The sequence below is a fragment of the Anolis carolinensis genome, chromosome 1, assembly GCF_035594765.1.
Source record: "Anolis carolinensis isolate JA03-04 chromosome 1, rAnoCar3.1.pri, whole genome shotgun sequence".
Classification (NCBI taxonomy): Eukaryota; Metazoa; Chordata; class Lepidosauria; order Squamata; family Dactyloidae; genus Anolis; species Anolis carolinensis.
This window is the reverse complement of record NC_085841.1, coordinates 48369445-48387306: the sequence shown is the minus strand read 5'-3', so window position 1 is coordinate 48387306 and position 17862 is coordinate 48369445. Positions and strand designations below refer to the sequence as shown.

Sequence of the window (17862 nt, the reverse complement as noted above, 5' to 3'; positions counted from 1 at the left end):
TATACTGAATCCTAGATGGGTGAGTGCAGAAATTTCAGTTTTGCCAAGCTGAGTTATTTATACCACTAGATCATCTTTAGTCTAAAGGACATATTTTAGATTGTGAATACAGCTAAGATTTAAAGAGCTCCAGATTGCCTATTCAGTGTGAAACATTTGTTATCCCAGTAATAGAAATGATATAGGATTGTACTTTGCAGAGAGAAGGACAAGGACAGAAATATTTTCAGCCTTCTTATGCTTTCAGTTTAGAGACCTTCTAAATTCTGTCCCCATTCTGATTTTTCTGGCGCAAATCCAGGCGCTAATTGCAAATGGAGCAAATCCACAGAATTAGTTGCTGAGCTGTTAAGTCAACACTTATTTAAATATAATTGATTTAATAGATCTACTCTTGTTGGGCTTCTCAGTGGGATTTAGGACTTCTAACGCAGCATTATGATTGTAGGTTACTAATCTCTTAGGATTGTGGCTCTTCGCCTCTTGGAGTCATAGATAGAGAATATGCCCCAACCTGTCAGCACCCTTAGTTCCCAATTGGAGGTATCTTTCTCTGTATACACTTTTAAGAACCAGAACACCAGGCACTGGAGAGTGATGAGGAACTGTAATCTTATAGCCTGCACCCGGTTGCCCCATTTTAAATTTCACTTTCCGTAAATCCCAGGTAGCATTGACAGTGGTCAGAGGTTATTGAAATTGTTACCCCAAATATCTGCAAAACATTGTGCTGTCTACCCAGAGTTTCTTTCTTATTTTGCATGACCAAAGCATAAAGATGTACAAAACTAGTCTTCTGAAGACAGTAGGTCTTATGAGACAAAAAAAGTTTAGCTTGCTTAGGATTTTTCGTGAACCTTTTTCTATTAGTACTGCTTGCAACCAGAGGCAGGGATGATACAAACATAGGAGTGTTTAATTCTCATTTAATTGCTTTCCTTTAATAAAAGAACAGTGAAACATAAGTAGACCTGACAGAGGAACATACTAGATTTAATAAATATTAATATTTGGTCTTGACTCCAACACAGGGCAGAAAGTCACTGTCTGAGAAAAGGAACCAGCTGTCAGAGAAACAACACTGGATTAATAGCAACTGCCAGATTCTGCCCATCCAGTGATAGGGAAACTGTATGCAGGAGTTGGGATAAAAGGGAGAATGGGGCATTCTTTTTCTCTTATTGTGATATGTAGGATAATTAATGGATCAGCCATCCAGCTGATTTATTCAGACTGAAAAAGGATGGCCATATGTTCATGCTTGCTGACCAGACAAAAATGCCCTCAGTCCACATTTCATAAACACTTGAGAAAGGAATGTGACAGACCAAAGATGGAAAGGAGCAGACACAGGTTTCCCTCTGCAGTAACTGGAGGGCATACAATAGAGATCCTGGGAAACAGTCACACATAACACACATCAGGCAGGCCTCCAGGTCCTCTTGCCTGGCAACTGAAAGGATTTACCCTGCGTAGCCCCTAAATAAGATGTCATGCCTCTGGGGATGTCCATCTGTGGCTCATTCTCTAGTCAATGTTAAGTAAGGTGGTAATGTAGCTCTGTCGCTTCCTCTTTTTTCTTTCATTGTATAGTAATTGCTCTTTTTCTTTTCTCTTCTCTCCTTGGCTTCCCCTGATCACCTGGAGCAGCAGCGACCAGTAAAGCAGTCTCTGAGCAAGTCACTCTGTAGGGAGTCACACTGGAAGTGCCTGGTTCTCTCCCTCCTCATGTATGGCTGTATGGGAGCCATGACTTGGTGCCATGTGACTAAGGTGACGCGGCTGACTTTCGATAGCGCCTACAAGGGAAAATCCATGATGTATCATGATAGTCCATGCTCTAATGGTTATATCTACATCCCTTTGGCTTTTCTTGTGATGCTGTATGTTGTTTACCTGGTGGAGTGCTGGCATTGCTATACCCGCAATGAACTCCAGTACAAAGTAGATGTGGAGAGCGTACACGAACGTGTCCAGAGGATGCAGCAGGCCACACCATGCATCTGGTGGAAAGCCATCAGCTACCATTATGTCAGGAGGACTCGCCAGGTCACTCGCTATCGCAATGGGGATGCTTATACCACCACCCAAGTATACCATGAGAGGGTCAACACTCATGTGGCAGAAGCAGAGTTTGACTACTCTAACTGTGGGGTGAAGGACATATCAAAGGACTTGATTGACCTGGAAAATTTCCCGGCCACTCGTCTTCGCTTCACCAAGTGCTTCAGTTTTGCCAATGTGGAGTCTGAGAATTCCTATTTAACTCAGAGGGCACGTTTTTTCACAGAAAATGAGGGACTGGATGACTACATGGAGGCAAGGGAAGGCATGCACCTCAAGAATGTAGACTTTAAAGAGTATATGGTGGCCTTCTCAGACCCAGACAACCTTCCTTGGTATGTTTCCCACTATGTCTTCTGGGTTGCTGCTCTGTTAACTTTGTCCTGGCCCTTGCGAGTTCTGAATGAATACCGCACTTCTTTTGTCCACTACCATGTAGAGAAACTCTTTGGATTTGATTATGTGGCAGTAACTCCAGCTGAAGAACGCCCTTTCTGCCGGAGGATGCCGAGGGTCAACACTGTGGATAGTACTGAGCTAGAGTGGCATATCCGATCCAACCAGCAGCTGGTGCCCAGCTACTCAGAGGCTGTCCTCATGGACTTGGTGGGGTTGTCTAGTTGCACTACTTATTCTTCGTGCCGCTATGGAAGCTACAGACAAAACTGTGAGCAGTGTCATAGGACTATAAGCAGCTCATCCATCTTCTCCCGAAGCGCCCTCAGTATTTGCAATGGCAGTCCCAGGATCCCCTTTAGCAGCAGCCGTTTCTCACTTGGGCGCCTCTATGGCTCACGGCGCAGCTGCCTTTGGCAGAGCAGGAGTGGGAGCCTAAATGAACAGAGCTGCCCGACTGAACAGACCCGCCTGTCCAGCCAAGTCACTGTGGAGGAGGAAGATCCCCCTCCTTACCAGGATGCTCTCTATTTCCCCATCCTCATTGTGCATCGAAATGAGGGTTGCCTCAACCATGATCACCGTCATCTCCATCGGAATGGGTCCTGTGTGGAGACCTCACTGTGATTGTATGAGAACTACCCACAAGAAATGCCCTGTAACCGGAGGTGGTTGTGGGACAGATAGGGTATAGCACAGGAACAGAGGTCCCAACTGTCAGTTATGTCAGACAAGATTGTTCCTCCTCATGATCTTATGGAGGACTCAAGAGCTCCTGAGTCCCGTTTTGGCTCTGTAAGCCTGTAATGGCTTTGTTCCAAGGTAGGCAGCTTGCAGGAACCACAGCACAGAATTTCAGATGGATAACCATATACAAAAAATTCTAATTAAATTATTTTAAAAAGTAGAAAGGAGAACCAGTGACAGTGAGAGTACTGGAGTTGTTTCTTTCCAACTCTGTCTCCAACTAGCCAAACCACCTATCAGGAACTGCCTTTGTGGGCTGCTATTCCAGCTTAGTACAGCAGATGAATCCATTGGCAGTATGGCATGTTTCCTTCTCAAGTCAAATACTAGTGCTGTTTTTCCAGCCAGAAGGAGCTGAAAAGTAGTTGAGAAGCAGCTACAAGTCAGGCCTTTTTCCTTTTTTTCAAGACCATGCTCCGACTGTTACACTGTTCTTAGCTGCTGAGGACATAAGATCTTAGGACATTTTCTTGGAAAGCCTTGATGTTTCACATCTGAGAATCAACATCTCATAGCTAAAGCTTAAAGCATTCAGCCCACCTTCCTTTCTTTTTTTGTGGCAGCAAAAAAGCAAGAGTGAACAGGGAACTTCCAAAGGATATCCCAAACGTTAATACAGTCTTGAATCCAAGTCCAGGAGAAAGCCCAGTGTACAAAGTAAGCCAAAGAATTTGCCATGTGTGTGTCCAGTGTGTGCTGCTGGCATTGCGTTGGGTATCATGAGGAAATAGGCATCAGTGGTGAACTTGGGATATATGAAGTGAGTGAAACCTAGCCACAATGGAGATGGGGAAAAGTCTCATGGGAGGTTCTGAGTGGTACAGCTGAAGTTTATCTATTAATAATACAGGAATACATTGGTGTGAAGGCACAGTGTTCGCGTGTGACTAGGGTGAAGCTGTCTTGCTTGTTGGGATATGAAATAATGCATTTCATTCTAAGAAATGAAATATAAGTTAGAAGCAGTAAAGGGTGTGTGTGAAAGAGAAATTATAGAGGGAGATGTCTTAATCCTGTATTTTCTAGGTAAAAGAAAGTGTGCAAACAGCTATAGAAATAAAATTTAATTAGTAATGTTTCTTGGGACAAATTATGATAAAGCAGGTTTGTAGATGAGGATGTCTACATCTGGTCCTACTAGCTAAAATTTACAAAAGCAGAAACCGGGGAGTATCCAGTGGAATCCTGCAAACAGGAATTCATAGTTTGGATGCTCTAAACTGTGTTCATACAGTCTTGTTAATTTGTTTTCCAAATTACGCTGCCATAGGCTGCCACAGAATACCAGTGTCTCGTGCCATTCTAGTATTCTGGTTTAACATAGACTTTGCTAATTCCCAAGACAGGAATATACAAACCTCTGGTTTCCCTTTGATAGGCCTCAGAGTTATAATTTTAAACCAGGAATTATCAAGGTATTGCTTGCAGGCCACACACAGGCCCCATCTACATTGCCATATAATCCAGTTCCTGAATCCAGATTATCTGCTTTGAACTGCATTATATGGCAGTGTAGTCTCATATAATTCAGTTCAAAGCAAATAATCTAGATTCCGAAACTGGATTATAAAACAGCTTAGATCGAGCCACCATCCTCAAGCACACGTTTTCCTCCCCTGGTCCCAAATCTTTCCCACACAGTCATTTTCCACTATTGGAATAATCTAAGAGCAGTCGTTTGCATTAAAATGAGCTATAATGCGCCTGCACCTTATTTTAATGCAGTTCTCCACCCGGCTGGTGTTTTGAGGCCACTGCACTCTGAAATATTCCTTGAAATAGAAAGTTGGCCACCAGGTTCCCTAGAATTTGTCCACTGCCTTAGATGCACTATGCAACATTTTATGCTTAATCAAACTGAAACCTATATCAAGAAAGAAGTGGGTAGATTAAGAGCAAACAAGTGGCACAGCAAACAAAATGAAAAGGCTGTTAGGCTAAAGTTTAATTAGATACAGTACACTAGGATGCAAGATTGCTTTCCATTGAGCTAGCCTTTGAAAATGTAGGAGGGGTGAGGTGATGAGTCGTCTTTCAGCTTCATACATTTGTCATGCTGATTTCAAAGGAAAAGCTGAACACTGTTTCCAACCCTTTGGCTTATTAATAAGCTTGATGCTCATTTTCCCCTCAACTAGTTCCCACTGCTTTCATTTGTGCATTTAGTCTGTTATCCATTGAATCTTTAGGCAATCTGTGTTATGAAAAATGATCAAGTAGGATTCAGTTTGGATCCTTCATGAGGTCCAATTTAAACCGAGAATGGGGAATCTGTGCCCCATCAAATGATGTCATGCTGGGAGGTCTGGTCCAGTAACATCTGAAGGACCTTTTCCATTTCCCATTCCTGGATTTTAAACAGTAGCTCCCTTTGTCAGCTTCATATACACTATTGATTTGTATGGAAGTAGGATCTCATTATATCTTTATGTGGTCCTCTCAATGTTGTTGGATAGCAACATCTTGAGGGCTGCAGTTCCCCACCTCCATTCTAGGAAGATAGATCTGGTGGAAGGGAGACAGATTTTCACTGTTTTCTTGGAGCAGCTGGAACAGGATTTAGGTCCTTTTAATGTGTGCAGGGATGTGGTGATGGGAAGACAAACAATCTAGAACACCTCAGGGTATTTATGTGTGCTAATACATATTTTTCAGCTCTTTTAATCATCTTTTCAGTCGCACGGACATAGTTTTTCAAACTTCATTTTCTTTATTATATGATTAATCATTTCATTACTATTCATAAGTCATTCAAACAATTGGTTTCTTCCATATTTAATATTTGAGTTGTGTTGGTCTTCATCATCTGTATTATTTAATCCTATGGTAATACAAGCTTCTGTTCTTGATAACAGTAAAAAAAAGCATAAACTTTCATCCTTACAGTCACACTTGTATCATGTTAAAATATGCAAGCATTCTAAAACCAGCATTAGAAATCAAATGCTGTTTTGTTTTTGAGAATTTGAAGGATCTTTTTGATACCATTTCCCTCCAATTGATGCATGTTTTCCCTTTTGCCAAATCTCGCACACTCTGCAGTCTAACTCCAACCCTTTACTTGGACTAATCTATAAATTGGACACTCATTGCCTGTTGATTTTTGCTTCCTTTTTTCCTACAACATTGTGTAAATGGTTAACGATAAAACAATGTTGTATGTTTGCTCATCTAAACAAACTTTGGGAAAAGTTAGTTATATAGCTAAATTGAATGAATTCTGACATTGTCCTGTATTGTCTAAGATAAAAGGATGATAAAAATAAAAGATTCTATTTAACCAGATTTTTTAAAAAAAACATGACCATGAGGCACAGGAAATATGCCTGTATTCCAAATACATGGGTGAATACTTTGAATACTTTGAATCCAGGAAATTACAATAGTGTGTGTTAAAATTACAGCAGATCCATGATAGCAACTGTTGTTTCTTTTGTGAAAATACAAAACGTTATTTGTGCATCTTATGAAAATGTAGGCTAAGCCTGGCATCTGGAATTACTGGTCTCACATTCAGTGCACCTTAGAGAATATCGTCTGATCTCTTGTTTATTTGTGCCTGACATTATTATTCACTTTGGCAATAGGTTTCATGGCTTGATCTGCTTCTATAGTGACATATCTAACCTGAATGCTCTCAGTTGCATTTTAATTGCTATCTCTTTCAGTGTCTAAAAAGAGCAACCGACATTTGCCCCCTGTTTGGCTTCTGGATCTGGCTGTGCAAAATCTTATCTCTCCAGATTTGCTTTCCCTTTAAAAAATCCAAATTTTGCTCTGTTCTTTCTTTCCCAATGGAGTCTTAACACACCACCCACAAACTGGCATCATGAATAAATAGCACTGGTGCTTTCTAGAGGATCATACTGTGTGTAGCCTGAATGACACATATTCCATAGGTCTGGGGAAACTCCAAGGTCTATAGCAGTACAAATAAAAATATTTGGAAAAAGTATTAGAAGGGTTACATCCCTTCCCTGATAACCAGTGACAACACTGATTGTGCTAAATGGGCATGGAATATGACCATTGCAATTTCTATTAGTTGTAGAGGAAGCAGGATTATTGCCCGATTTGAGGAAGCTCTGGGGATGTGGCTCTTTGCTCCTCTTATATTATCGTCTTCTTCTCCATACCCATCTCATTTTTCCGTTGAGTTAAATTGAGCACAGTCTAACCAGAGATATAGGAAGATCCCATTCAGACTGGGGTGGGATGCCTATTGCTTGGATAAAATTGCAGGATGGCTTGAGATGACTCCAGATTTGATTTGGCCCAACGTGAAAGGAAAGCCAGTTCTATAGTTCTTAAATCAGTCCATTCATTTTAATGGACACCACAGTGCAATAGAACACTTATAACAGCCAGATATATGAATGCTTTGTTGTTAAAGAAATGTAATGCCAATACAGATGTGTTTAATGTTATTTTAACTATTTTCTTTTTATTGGCTGGAGTTAAGAAAATAATTGTTGAACAACTATTGAGGGTTTTTTTTCCAATTCAGAGGTTATATTGTCTCTATAGAGGTATCATTCAGCAGGCTTTTAACTGGCTAGCATGGATTTCCCGATTGTCTGTGCCTGCTCTTGAAGGTCCAACCTATATATGGTTATTCAGAAGTAAGTACAACTATAGTCAGTGCTCCTTATTCACAAGAAGGTGCCAAAGAGTGCAATGTTAATGTATTTATTTATGTACTTGGACTTCAGGCGAAAGACATCTAATTTACCAACCTGTCTTGTTTTTCTTTTATAATGGAGTCTGTGATCTCACTGTGAAGACGAGGTGTGCTGTGTTCAGAGTTTAATCTTCCCAATAACATCAGAAGGAAAACAGTTCTGAGATTTAATCTCCGATGGATAGATCTTCCTAGTCAAGATGTGGTATCTTCGTAATTCAAGACTGAGACAAGGCTAGAAGAATTACTGCTTCTCTTAGTTTTCCACTTTCTTCCTCTGCTTACTTTGGTTGTCTTATGATAGAGCTCCCATGGGGCGCTGGGGAGGGATATCTTTTGCAATCTGTAACAGTTTCTTCCGACGAAACAGAATTTGCCCAGCTATACCACACTTCCAAGAACTGCTGAAGATTTCTGACTCTGGTGGGTGTCATTTTAAGAAGCAAACTTCTGTTACAAGCACAACCTTTTACATGTTTGTTCTGCACATATCCACACTAAGTATGTAATAACATATGCCTCTCCAGAACAACCACACATGCTTGAATAGTTATAAATTTTGTTGGTTGTCTGCAGTGATTTTTTTTAAAGCTGATTTGGAAAATCACAAAGTGGTGGAGATTGTGGTGACCCACAAAAATATGATACTTGGAAATCTTTTGCTTTTCAGCAGCATGAGCTTGCTTTATTGCCGTCATAGCCACACACTTATAGGGCCAAAAATGTAGCTAGAATGTGTCCAGATGACTTAGTATCCATATCAGTTACAGAACTCAAATATTCCCTGGCAGCACCATCAGCTGATAACTAATGAGCCTCGATGTTGGACAGCATCCCATTAATCAATCGAGGTGAAAAATGCTTATTTGAAAAACAAGACTTAGATGCACAAAGGAGTCTCCAGAGGCAAGCACATTCATAAGGACCGGATGATACAACAGTAGGAGATTATTTTTGGTTTTGGTTTTTCCTCTCACTGTGTAACAGTGCTTCAGTAAAGCAGTGGGAAAATGCATAATGAGTGTGGATGACTGATACAAAATAGCTTTTCCACTTCTCCTATTTTGTGTTCTATGAGCTGAATTCCATGTTTTTTATTATCAGAGATAGATACAAATTCATATCAAGGTTATTCAGAAATCACAACAAAATCTGGGTTTTTTTTGTAACCAAACATTTAAACAAGTTGAAAAACCTAGAATAGATTTCTTGTAAAATGTTACCTTTTCATCTGAGTGTAGCTTCATAAAAAACAAATTTGGAGGTTTTTTCCAGTTTGATTAAATTAAAAAGTAGGGATTAGAAAGGCAATGAAACACAGCAATTTGAATTTGTTAGCTTGGAAGCATTCATTGGGAGTGTCATGGCTGATGTTTATTCTGGGAATTTGCAAAGGATAAAATATCTGTAAACACACTGGAGAAACAAAATCAACCTGTGCTTTGCTGCAAGATCTTAAAGCATCAAGCTGGCTATTTTTAGCACATTTGCTCATTCTTGTGAATGAAAATCCTGTCTCCTGTTTGGTCAGGAGTTTGTGGTTATTAAAGTTTGCTTAAGGGAGAATAGTTTTGCAGATTTATGTTACTTGTAAACAGGAACAGTACCCAGTAGGGACCATTTTGGATAATCCAGTATTGCATCCACAATTGTTGAATGTTTTATTATTAATATTTCTAACAACATAAAATTATAATACAGTTAAAATACACCATCAGTGGCATAAAACAGATATTAATAACCCAAGCAAAATAATTTGAACTGAATTGCTTTCAGTGAAAGTACTAGCCTCTGTAAATAACCAGATTGTAGCATGGCACCAAGAAGCATTGGTGTCAGGTGCCACAGCAAAAAGCTCCTCTTCCATAACTGCAAAATTTATTCCCAATTTAGAATACAGAAGAGAGACCCCTTAACAATTCCTAATATTCTGTAGGTGCTATAATTTGCCTTTATTAGGATCTTGTCCAGTAAAGGATCATTTTCATCTTGAAAAAAAAAATCAGTTTTGGAGTTTAGAATCATTGAGCAATGATGTCATAATCTGAAATGTGTCTATGCACGTGTAATTCATTGTGTGTAATCTGATGTGAATACCAGACATACAGTATCAGAAAGCTTGTACGTGCATAGATTGTGCCCGTGAAAGTAGGATTCAGTGAGGAGGTTCAGTTGCCATCTGTTGGACCTCTGTGGGGTACCCACTTCCACCTTAAGCCCCCCATCATCCCCAGGGGTTTTGGGATGGCTTGAAGGGCTGTAAAGAAGAGGACAGCTGTGTTAGTGGATTTCTGCTGGTTTGATGTTGGATGTAAACCTACATAATTAGATACCAAACTACTTCACTTGCAGTCAGAATAGAATTTAGAGTTCCCAGTCCATTTGGTGCAGAGTGTTTAAGCTATAGCAAATTTGCCAAGTTGTAGCACTTTTTTAACCTGTAGCTCTCCGTCAGCAGTCTTGAAAATGACATATTTAGTTTCTTCCAGCAGAGATTGGAAAATTACATTAAGCTTCCATTCCCCCGTCAGCAGCTTTGAAGAGCAAGAAAGCAGTTCAGTTTCTTTTCAGATCTGAAGGAGTACTGCTCAACAGATTCCCTATATATGTGTGTAAGAGGTCAGTCACTTGTCACTGACTGGCAGGTGTTTGGCACCATATGACAAAAGCTCTGCCTCATCTAGACAAGCATTCAGTCATTCATTTACTCTCTTGTCTTTTCTCCAAAAATGGGACTCAAGGTAACTTATTGTAAGATTAAAAAACAGGTAAAGTGTATTGCTTAGAAATAACATTACCCATTAATGGATGGACAGTAGGGAGGGAGGTAGCAAAGGATGCATCGTCCATTGCCTTAACAGGTGTCAACAAAGAAACCTTCTGGTTTAAACGTGGAACTATGCTTTGCATCTCCCTCTTAGATTATCCCTCAACAAGAACTGTAGAGATGCTTTTTTAGGAGCTGTTTTAAGAGGCTTGTAGCCAGAAGATAAAAATGCCCTAAACACTGCTCAATATGATAAACTTCAGTGACAATGCGTTATAACACAGGTCATCTTTGAATGAAAGGGGTCTCTGTTATATATCAGGAACAGAAGGCATTACCCATCCCAATGGGCAGACAAACAACTTAAACAAATCCAGCTCTGATGTAATTTGGCTTTGAAGAGTTGCAGTCGAAAAGGATGTACTAGTAAGAAAAAAGTACAGTATGTATGTTTGTATAGGTGTACCTCAGTTAACAAAGCCTCTGATGTGCCTGGTATGTCACCTTTTTTCTTGTCCTCTGTCTCTTTAAAAGTTTATTTAGCAGTACACAGGGAAGATGGTGAAACAGATTGTAAATGCAACTACACTAAAATTAATGCAATTTGAAACCACTTTAACTGCTATGACTCAGTGCAGCTAATGAAAAGGTCCCATCTCTTTGTATTCACCAAATGATCCCGAGGAAATGGTAGGACAGAGAGAAGAGCTTGTCTTGAAGATTCTAGAGTTCTAGTGGGATCATAAAGAAAAATATGATCCTTCAAGTAACCTGGACAAAACAGTACGAGGCTTTATAGGTCATTACCAACACTTTGAATTATGCCCAGAAACTGATCAGCAGCCAGTTGTTACAAGAAGAGAATTATATGCTTCATGTAGCCAGCCTCAGTTTGGACCAATTAAAGTTTCTGATCACTTTTCAAAGATACCCCACATAGTGTACATACAATAATTCTAGTGGGATGTTGCTGTGGACATATCTGACTTTCCGTGAGCAGGCACAGCTTTTGCACAAGCTTTAACTGCACTAGTGCACTCCTGGTTTAATGTTTAATGGGTTTAGTGTTTAATACAGAAATACTCTCACAGTGAACCTGCATTTAAATGTGAGTGTAACTCCATCTAACACAAACTGAATCCCTTATTCCCAGATCTATCTTTCATTGACCAGGAGCATGTCTACCTGGTCTGGATTAAGCTTCAATTTATTCACCCTCACTGAGTCCATTATAGCTGTTAGACATTGGTTTAGCACAAAAGCAGATTCCTTGGAAGTAGATGGACAGAAGTAATAGAGCTGAGCATCAACATATTGTGACATCTGACCCAAAATTTTTTCCAGTCTGCAGACTTTTCCAGTGGTTTCATGTAGATGTCAAATAGCATAGGGGCCAAGACAGGAGGGATTCCAATGACCAAGGAGTTGAACAGAAATCCTCCAGCACCACTCTCTAAGAGCAGCCATCCAGGAAAAGGAACCATCCTAATGAGGTGGCCCAAAGGATATGGTATCAAATGCCAGCAGGAGTTAAAAAAAAACAACCAAAAAACAACAGGGACATATCCCCTATCCAGTTGCTAGCATAGGTCATCCACCAAGGTGACCAAAGCAATCTCTTTTCCATAGTTAGGCCAGAAATCTAGGCAGTTCATCTCATCCAGGAACCCCTGAAGTGAAGAATCTACCAAGGCTTACCTGGCCTGGTTGTTTCATTTCACATGTTTATATTGTTAGTTTTGGGTAAAAAGTTGCTGTAAACATACTGAAACCCTTTTTTAATGGTTTAGACCTATTTATTTTAGTTCTGGCTATGGTACCAAATTTTCCAGTACAGAAGTAATGCCCGCGAATATATCTACTCTGTTAACTGAGGTATACTTATAGTCAGTTAAGAGGAGAGGACTCTTGAGTTTGGGACTGAAGTCGGGAATTCCTATAGCTAGATACAGACATCTACGTTGTTCAAAAGAATCCTTTTGGTGAATTGTAAAAGCATTTTATTTATTCACTAATTCATTTAAATGCAAAACTAGTTTCTCTACACATAATAACATTACTATGGAAAGAACTCGCTGCCCTTTCCTGGTTATAGGTGAGCAGAGAAACATAATCGGAAACTTGTCTTCCCCATCTTCCTGTGACTACTAATTGGTCACTCTTCTACCAGCCTATAAACAGACTATTAGGTCGGTATACATATCGCAACAGCAAAAAATGTCTTCCTTCTATATCCTCTGCATGTTAAAGAAGTGCCATGACTGGAACAAAGAGATCAATTCATTAAAACAGTGTAGAGGAACAGAGATACATGAAAGTTCTGTGGAAAACTTCCTTAAAAAGCCTCCTCTTCTGCAAACTAATAGCCAGCATTAGATTAAGCCTGACTTAATATATCAGGATTTGTGCTCATTATTACAGTAGAGTCTCACTTATCCAACATAAATGGGCCGGCAGAACGTTGGATAAGCAAATATGTTGGATAATAAGGAGGGATCAAGGAAAAGTCTATTAAACATCAAATTAGGTTATGATTTTACAAATTAAGCACCAAAACATCATGTTATACAACAAATTTGACAGAAAAAGTAGTTCAATACACAGTAATGCTATGTAGTTATTACTGTATTTACGAATTTAGCACCAAAATATCACGATGTATTGAAAACATTGACTACAAAAATGCGTTGGATAATCCAGAACGTTGGATAAGCGAATGTTGGATAAGTGAGACTCTACTGTACTTAGGTTCTGTATCTAGCACTGGTATCTCAGAAGGATCTCAAAGATTGTCTATGCTAACCTACTACTTACTGATAAAGAAAATATATTACTGTGGCATCTCTGATAGCTCTAAAAAATTCTTCCATCTAATGAAAATATCCACCCCTTTCCAGGGCAGTTACGTTCCACTATAAAAGAGTCTTTACCATGAGAAAGTTCTCCCTAATTTTTTGATAGAGTCTTTCTTGTCATCTGCATGCCCTCCAGGGCAATCCCTATGGTATACTTCTAGTTTGGTGTGAAAACAGAACAATGAACCTAGGAAGCAATTTTCTAGGATACATGCCATAAAATAATCCATGCTGCACCACCAATTTTACATCTCCCAAATAAGGCTGAAATTGCTTATATGAAAAACTAAGAGGCAATCGGTTTTGTCACATGCAGTCTACTCAGGAAAGCAAGAGTTTGCAATTTTTTACATGAAATTGGCTTTTCAAACTACCCGAATTAAATAAGGATTTGGACTTTGTATCCTAACTTTGTTCTTCAGAGCTCAAATGTCTATAAACCACTCTGTTGAGCCATTCTGCCAGGCAAAGCACAGTAAACAGATAGCTTATCCTGTCTTTTTGCAATCACAGTAGTAAGAATTCTTGCAACAAACCAAGCAGAAATATATGTTACAGTTAGCAGTTGACCATTGTTTCTTCTTTGACTTGTAACGGGCATTTGGCTAGTCAACCTGTATTTTCAGGTTGTTCTATGATTCACAATGTTTCCTGTTCGTAATTTACCAAGTATGAACAAATACTGCATTTAGTTGACACTTGTTGCATATTTCAAAGACCATCATTGTTTCACATTGATTTCTCTGCGCTCTCCACTCTTCAGGAAAGTTCCTTTGTGAGCAGATTCATTCTCAGATTAAACACAGCCTTAAATAAGGCTTATCCATACTGGACAGAGCTGTGCTTATCCTGTTTGAGTGGTATGTGGTTTTTTCCTGAGATACTAAAAACAAATCTCACAATTCAGGTGTGCAATATAAGTATATTTTGTAATTTCAATAAGCCAAGGCTGCCTCAGCATTAAAAAATAACTGGTTGATTGCCAATTTCTGATGTTAGAGATGCATCTCGGGGATATTTTATAACGGCTGCTATTGGCATATGCTGGTGCAATCCGTGTAGATCAAGCCACTAGAGTGTTCACACAAGAGTTAGAAAGGGAGGAATTACACTGGTTTGTAAGAACTATGCTGCTGCTGCTGCCAGAAATAACCTCATACAGCTATCCTTTCTGATCTACTATGGCCACAACATCAAGCAGCTAAAAGTCCCATTGGCCAAGGGGCATGCAGGCAGCAGAGCCATGGATGAACATTGTGGCCATCACACAGAATGAAGCAATGGTGGAGATAATATCCAACTCTGACAAACCATTTCAGTGAGCACTGAGAACAGTTTTTACTTTTCAGTATGTCAATATGATCTAGCTCTGTTTGTCTGTCTCTCTCTATATGTACAAACAGTATATCACAATGTTGCCTTTTTGTTGGAATTATCAAAGTAAAAAGATTGTAAACCAAATTGATGTAATAAAAATTCAAGATGATTCAGTGTCTGATGTATGTGTTCCTGACTTCCAATGTAGGGCTTGCTCTAGAAGTGTATTGTGTATCACCACAATGGTGTCACACATGTACAATCCTCCACAAGATTATCATTGGGGAAACTAGTTGTGTTGGGGTATTCTGTAATTCTGTAATACAGAACTATACACAGCACATAATAGGTAACGTTGGTAGCCCATAGTCTGAGCAGAAGTGCATTGCATTTCAGCCTCTTATCATTAGAACTACCTCTTGATTTGACATCCAATTCCCTTGGAAACATCATAGAAATGTACTCCATCATTTGAATAAGGTAAGCTTCAACTTTTGTTTTTACAAATGTTACTTTGAAGAATCAAAAAGAAGCCAACCTACCTGATACTTAAGAGCTGAATCTGTTGTAGACTTGCTGAGAAATACCTCTACTCAATATGCTGTGTAGGCTGCAGGAATGTATGAAAAGAAATAAAATATCACTTGTTCTGTTTTTGTGGAGGGACATTTGTATGCCCACGGTTAGATTTGCATTAAGAAAGTAAAACAGAGTGTTAATTGGCTTAGTCCTCCCAATGTCAACTCACAATAGCTTATATTGTCATTCAATAAAAATGAGTGATTATCAAAAAGTATTACTGATGGCTGCTTTTTGCCACTCTTTAATCAGATATGCACCAGAGAGTGAATTTGAGTATTTTTCCTGAAGTAATACAAGATGGTTCAATATTGGTAGGTATTTTTAGGTGACAATAAGATGAAGGTTAGTCTATTAACACTTGTTTAGTTTATCCTTTAAATGTGTATCTTTTAACTAATGTAAACCACATAGAACCTAAAAAGTGCATCAAGATAAATGTTTATTAATTTTTTCTAGACAGCCAAAACTGGATTTTAGACTAGAAAGAGGTTTCCAAAAATACCAACCGTACTACTTAACGTAAGTTTCTTCTGAAAAAAAAACATGTAGTGGACCCAAGAATCAAAAGTGAATAATAAAGATCAGGAATGGTTGACATTGTTCCATATGAAACAGTAGATTCATTAAACAATGTGGCAGCAAAAAAATACTAAACATTGTTATAACGATGTCATGTTTTCTAAGGTAAGTGGTGTAAAGCCAGTGCTTCAGTACTAAGCATGCTTACTAAGGAGTAAAGTCAGTGGAACTTAGCTCTTTCAAATAAGTATGCACAGGTTTATATGGAAAATATGCTATTATTGACAGAAATACTTTTGAGTAGTTTACAAACAGCTATGTAAAGAACTATGCAGAGTTCTTTGTGAGTAACGGGTGTGTAACAGAGGAAAGTCACTACAGAAAAATATTGGTTTTCAGAATGGCTTAGCACCTGTACTGAAAACTTCACATTATGTGAGCAATAAAACATTTTCTGGAATTTTAAGTGTGTGCTATCCTGCAACAATAATTTTAAAAGGTTTCTCATTCCATGCCTCAGTTGTCTGTGTAACAGCCACCTTTTTTAGCACTACAGAGAGAGGCTTGAAAAAACAAGATTTTGGAGGTCAAACAGAGGATGCTGAAAAAGAAAAACTTTGCATAGAACATAAGGATTGTCACTTTCAAGGGTGTTGTCTGCTATCCTAACCATCAGCACTTGACCATATTACAAAGATTTTTCTGTGGCAGAAAAAGATAACACTGCAAGAGACATAACTAGGCCTTATAGTGTTAGGATCATTACATTCAAAAGCAAATTGCATCCAAGAAGCCATTCAAGTCACAGCATATTCTATCAATGGCCTCAAAATAACCCACTTTTTGGAAACAGTATAAGCCAGCAGAACTGTAGAGGCATTTTCCCAGTCCCAAGGTTTAGATGTGTTGTTCATTCGCTTAGAATGATATGTTAGCTTGTCAAAACTTCTCATATTCCTACAGAACAGAACAAAATATTCTGCTTTTCCCACACACCTTTCTAGAGCAAACCCCCAAGTGAACTTGAGCATGACTGCTATGTGATTCATCTGCAACAAATCTCTCGTTCCCCATAACTTTAGAAGTTACAACACATCAATAACTATTGTGCACATAATTTTCCTGCCCAAATTTTATGAGGTGAAAATAGATTTTATTGGCTAATGTAGCTAGCCTGGCTGTGTAATGGCCTCCCACAATATGTTGTAAACCGCTTTGGGTCCTGTGAGGGAGAAAAGCAGGATATGAATAAAGATTTGTTGTTGTTGTTAGGCCTGTAATAATGTTTGCATTATTAATTACAGGTGCAAATGGATAGCTCGTTGTTCTCATTTTGTTCTTGGTCTTGATTTTCCTTAATTTGACAGCAGAAGTTTGAACAGCAAAAAAGAGGAAGCAGGGAGGTGGAGGCAAATTAAGAAGAGGTACAGTAGTCTCACTTATCCAACACTCGCTTATCCAACGTTCTGGATTATCCAACACATTTTTGTAGTCAATGTTTTCAATACATCGTGATATTTTGGTGCTAAATTCGTAAATACAGTAATTACTACATAGCATTACTGTGTATTGATCTACTTTTTCCGTCAAATTTGTTGTATAACATGATGTTTTGGTGCTTAATTTGCAAAATCATAACCTAATTTAATGTTTAATAGGCTTTTCCTTAATCTCTCCTTATTATCCAACATATTCGCTTATCCAACGTTCTGCCAGCCCATTTACGTTGGATAAGTGAGACTCTACTGTATATAGTTCTGAAAGGTGGCATATATGAAACTCACTAAATTGTTTTTTAAAAACTATCCAATGTATTTAGCAACATTGTGAATCATACTTTCTGTGGTAAAATGGCCTTCTATGCTATCTAAAATGAAGTTTCTGATTTATTATTTAAATATTTATCTAGTGTCACCCATGTGAACCTTACATAT

At 38.8% G+C, this 17862-nt stretch overlaps 1 protein-coding gene across 2 annotated transcripts in view; it reads left to right on the top strand.

The window, feature by feature from the left end:
* tmem151b (transmembrane protein 151B) overlaps nt 1-14996 on the top strand; it is a 31840-nt gene extending 16844 nt beyond the window's left edge. Inside the window, exons 2-3 of one of the 2 annotated variants that reach the window (XR_010003814.1) lie at nt 1651-3864; nt 7971-14996. Coding sequence is in view for 1 of the 2 variants with exons in the window: in XM_062973762.1 (XP_062829832.1) it covers nt 1651-3087 (1437 nt within the window). In the remaining variant the exon portion in view is untranslated. Of the gene's footprint in view, nt 1-1650 lie in introns of both variants that reach the window. The other variant, XM_062973762.1, reaches the window with a different exon arrangement.
* The last annotated feature ends 2866 nt before the right edge of the window (nt 14997-17862 follow it).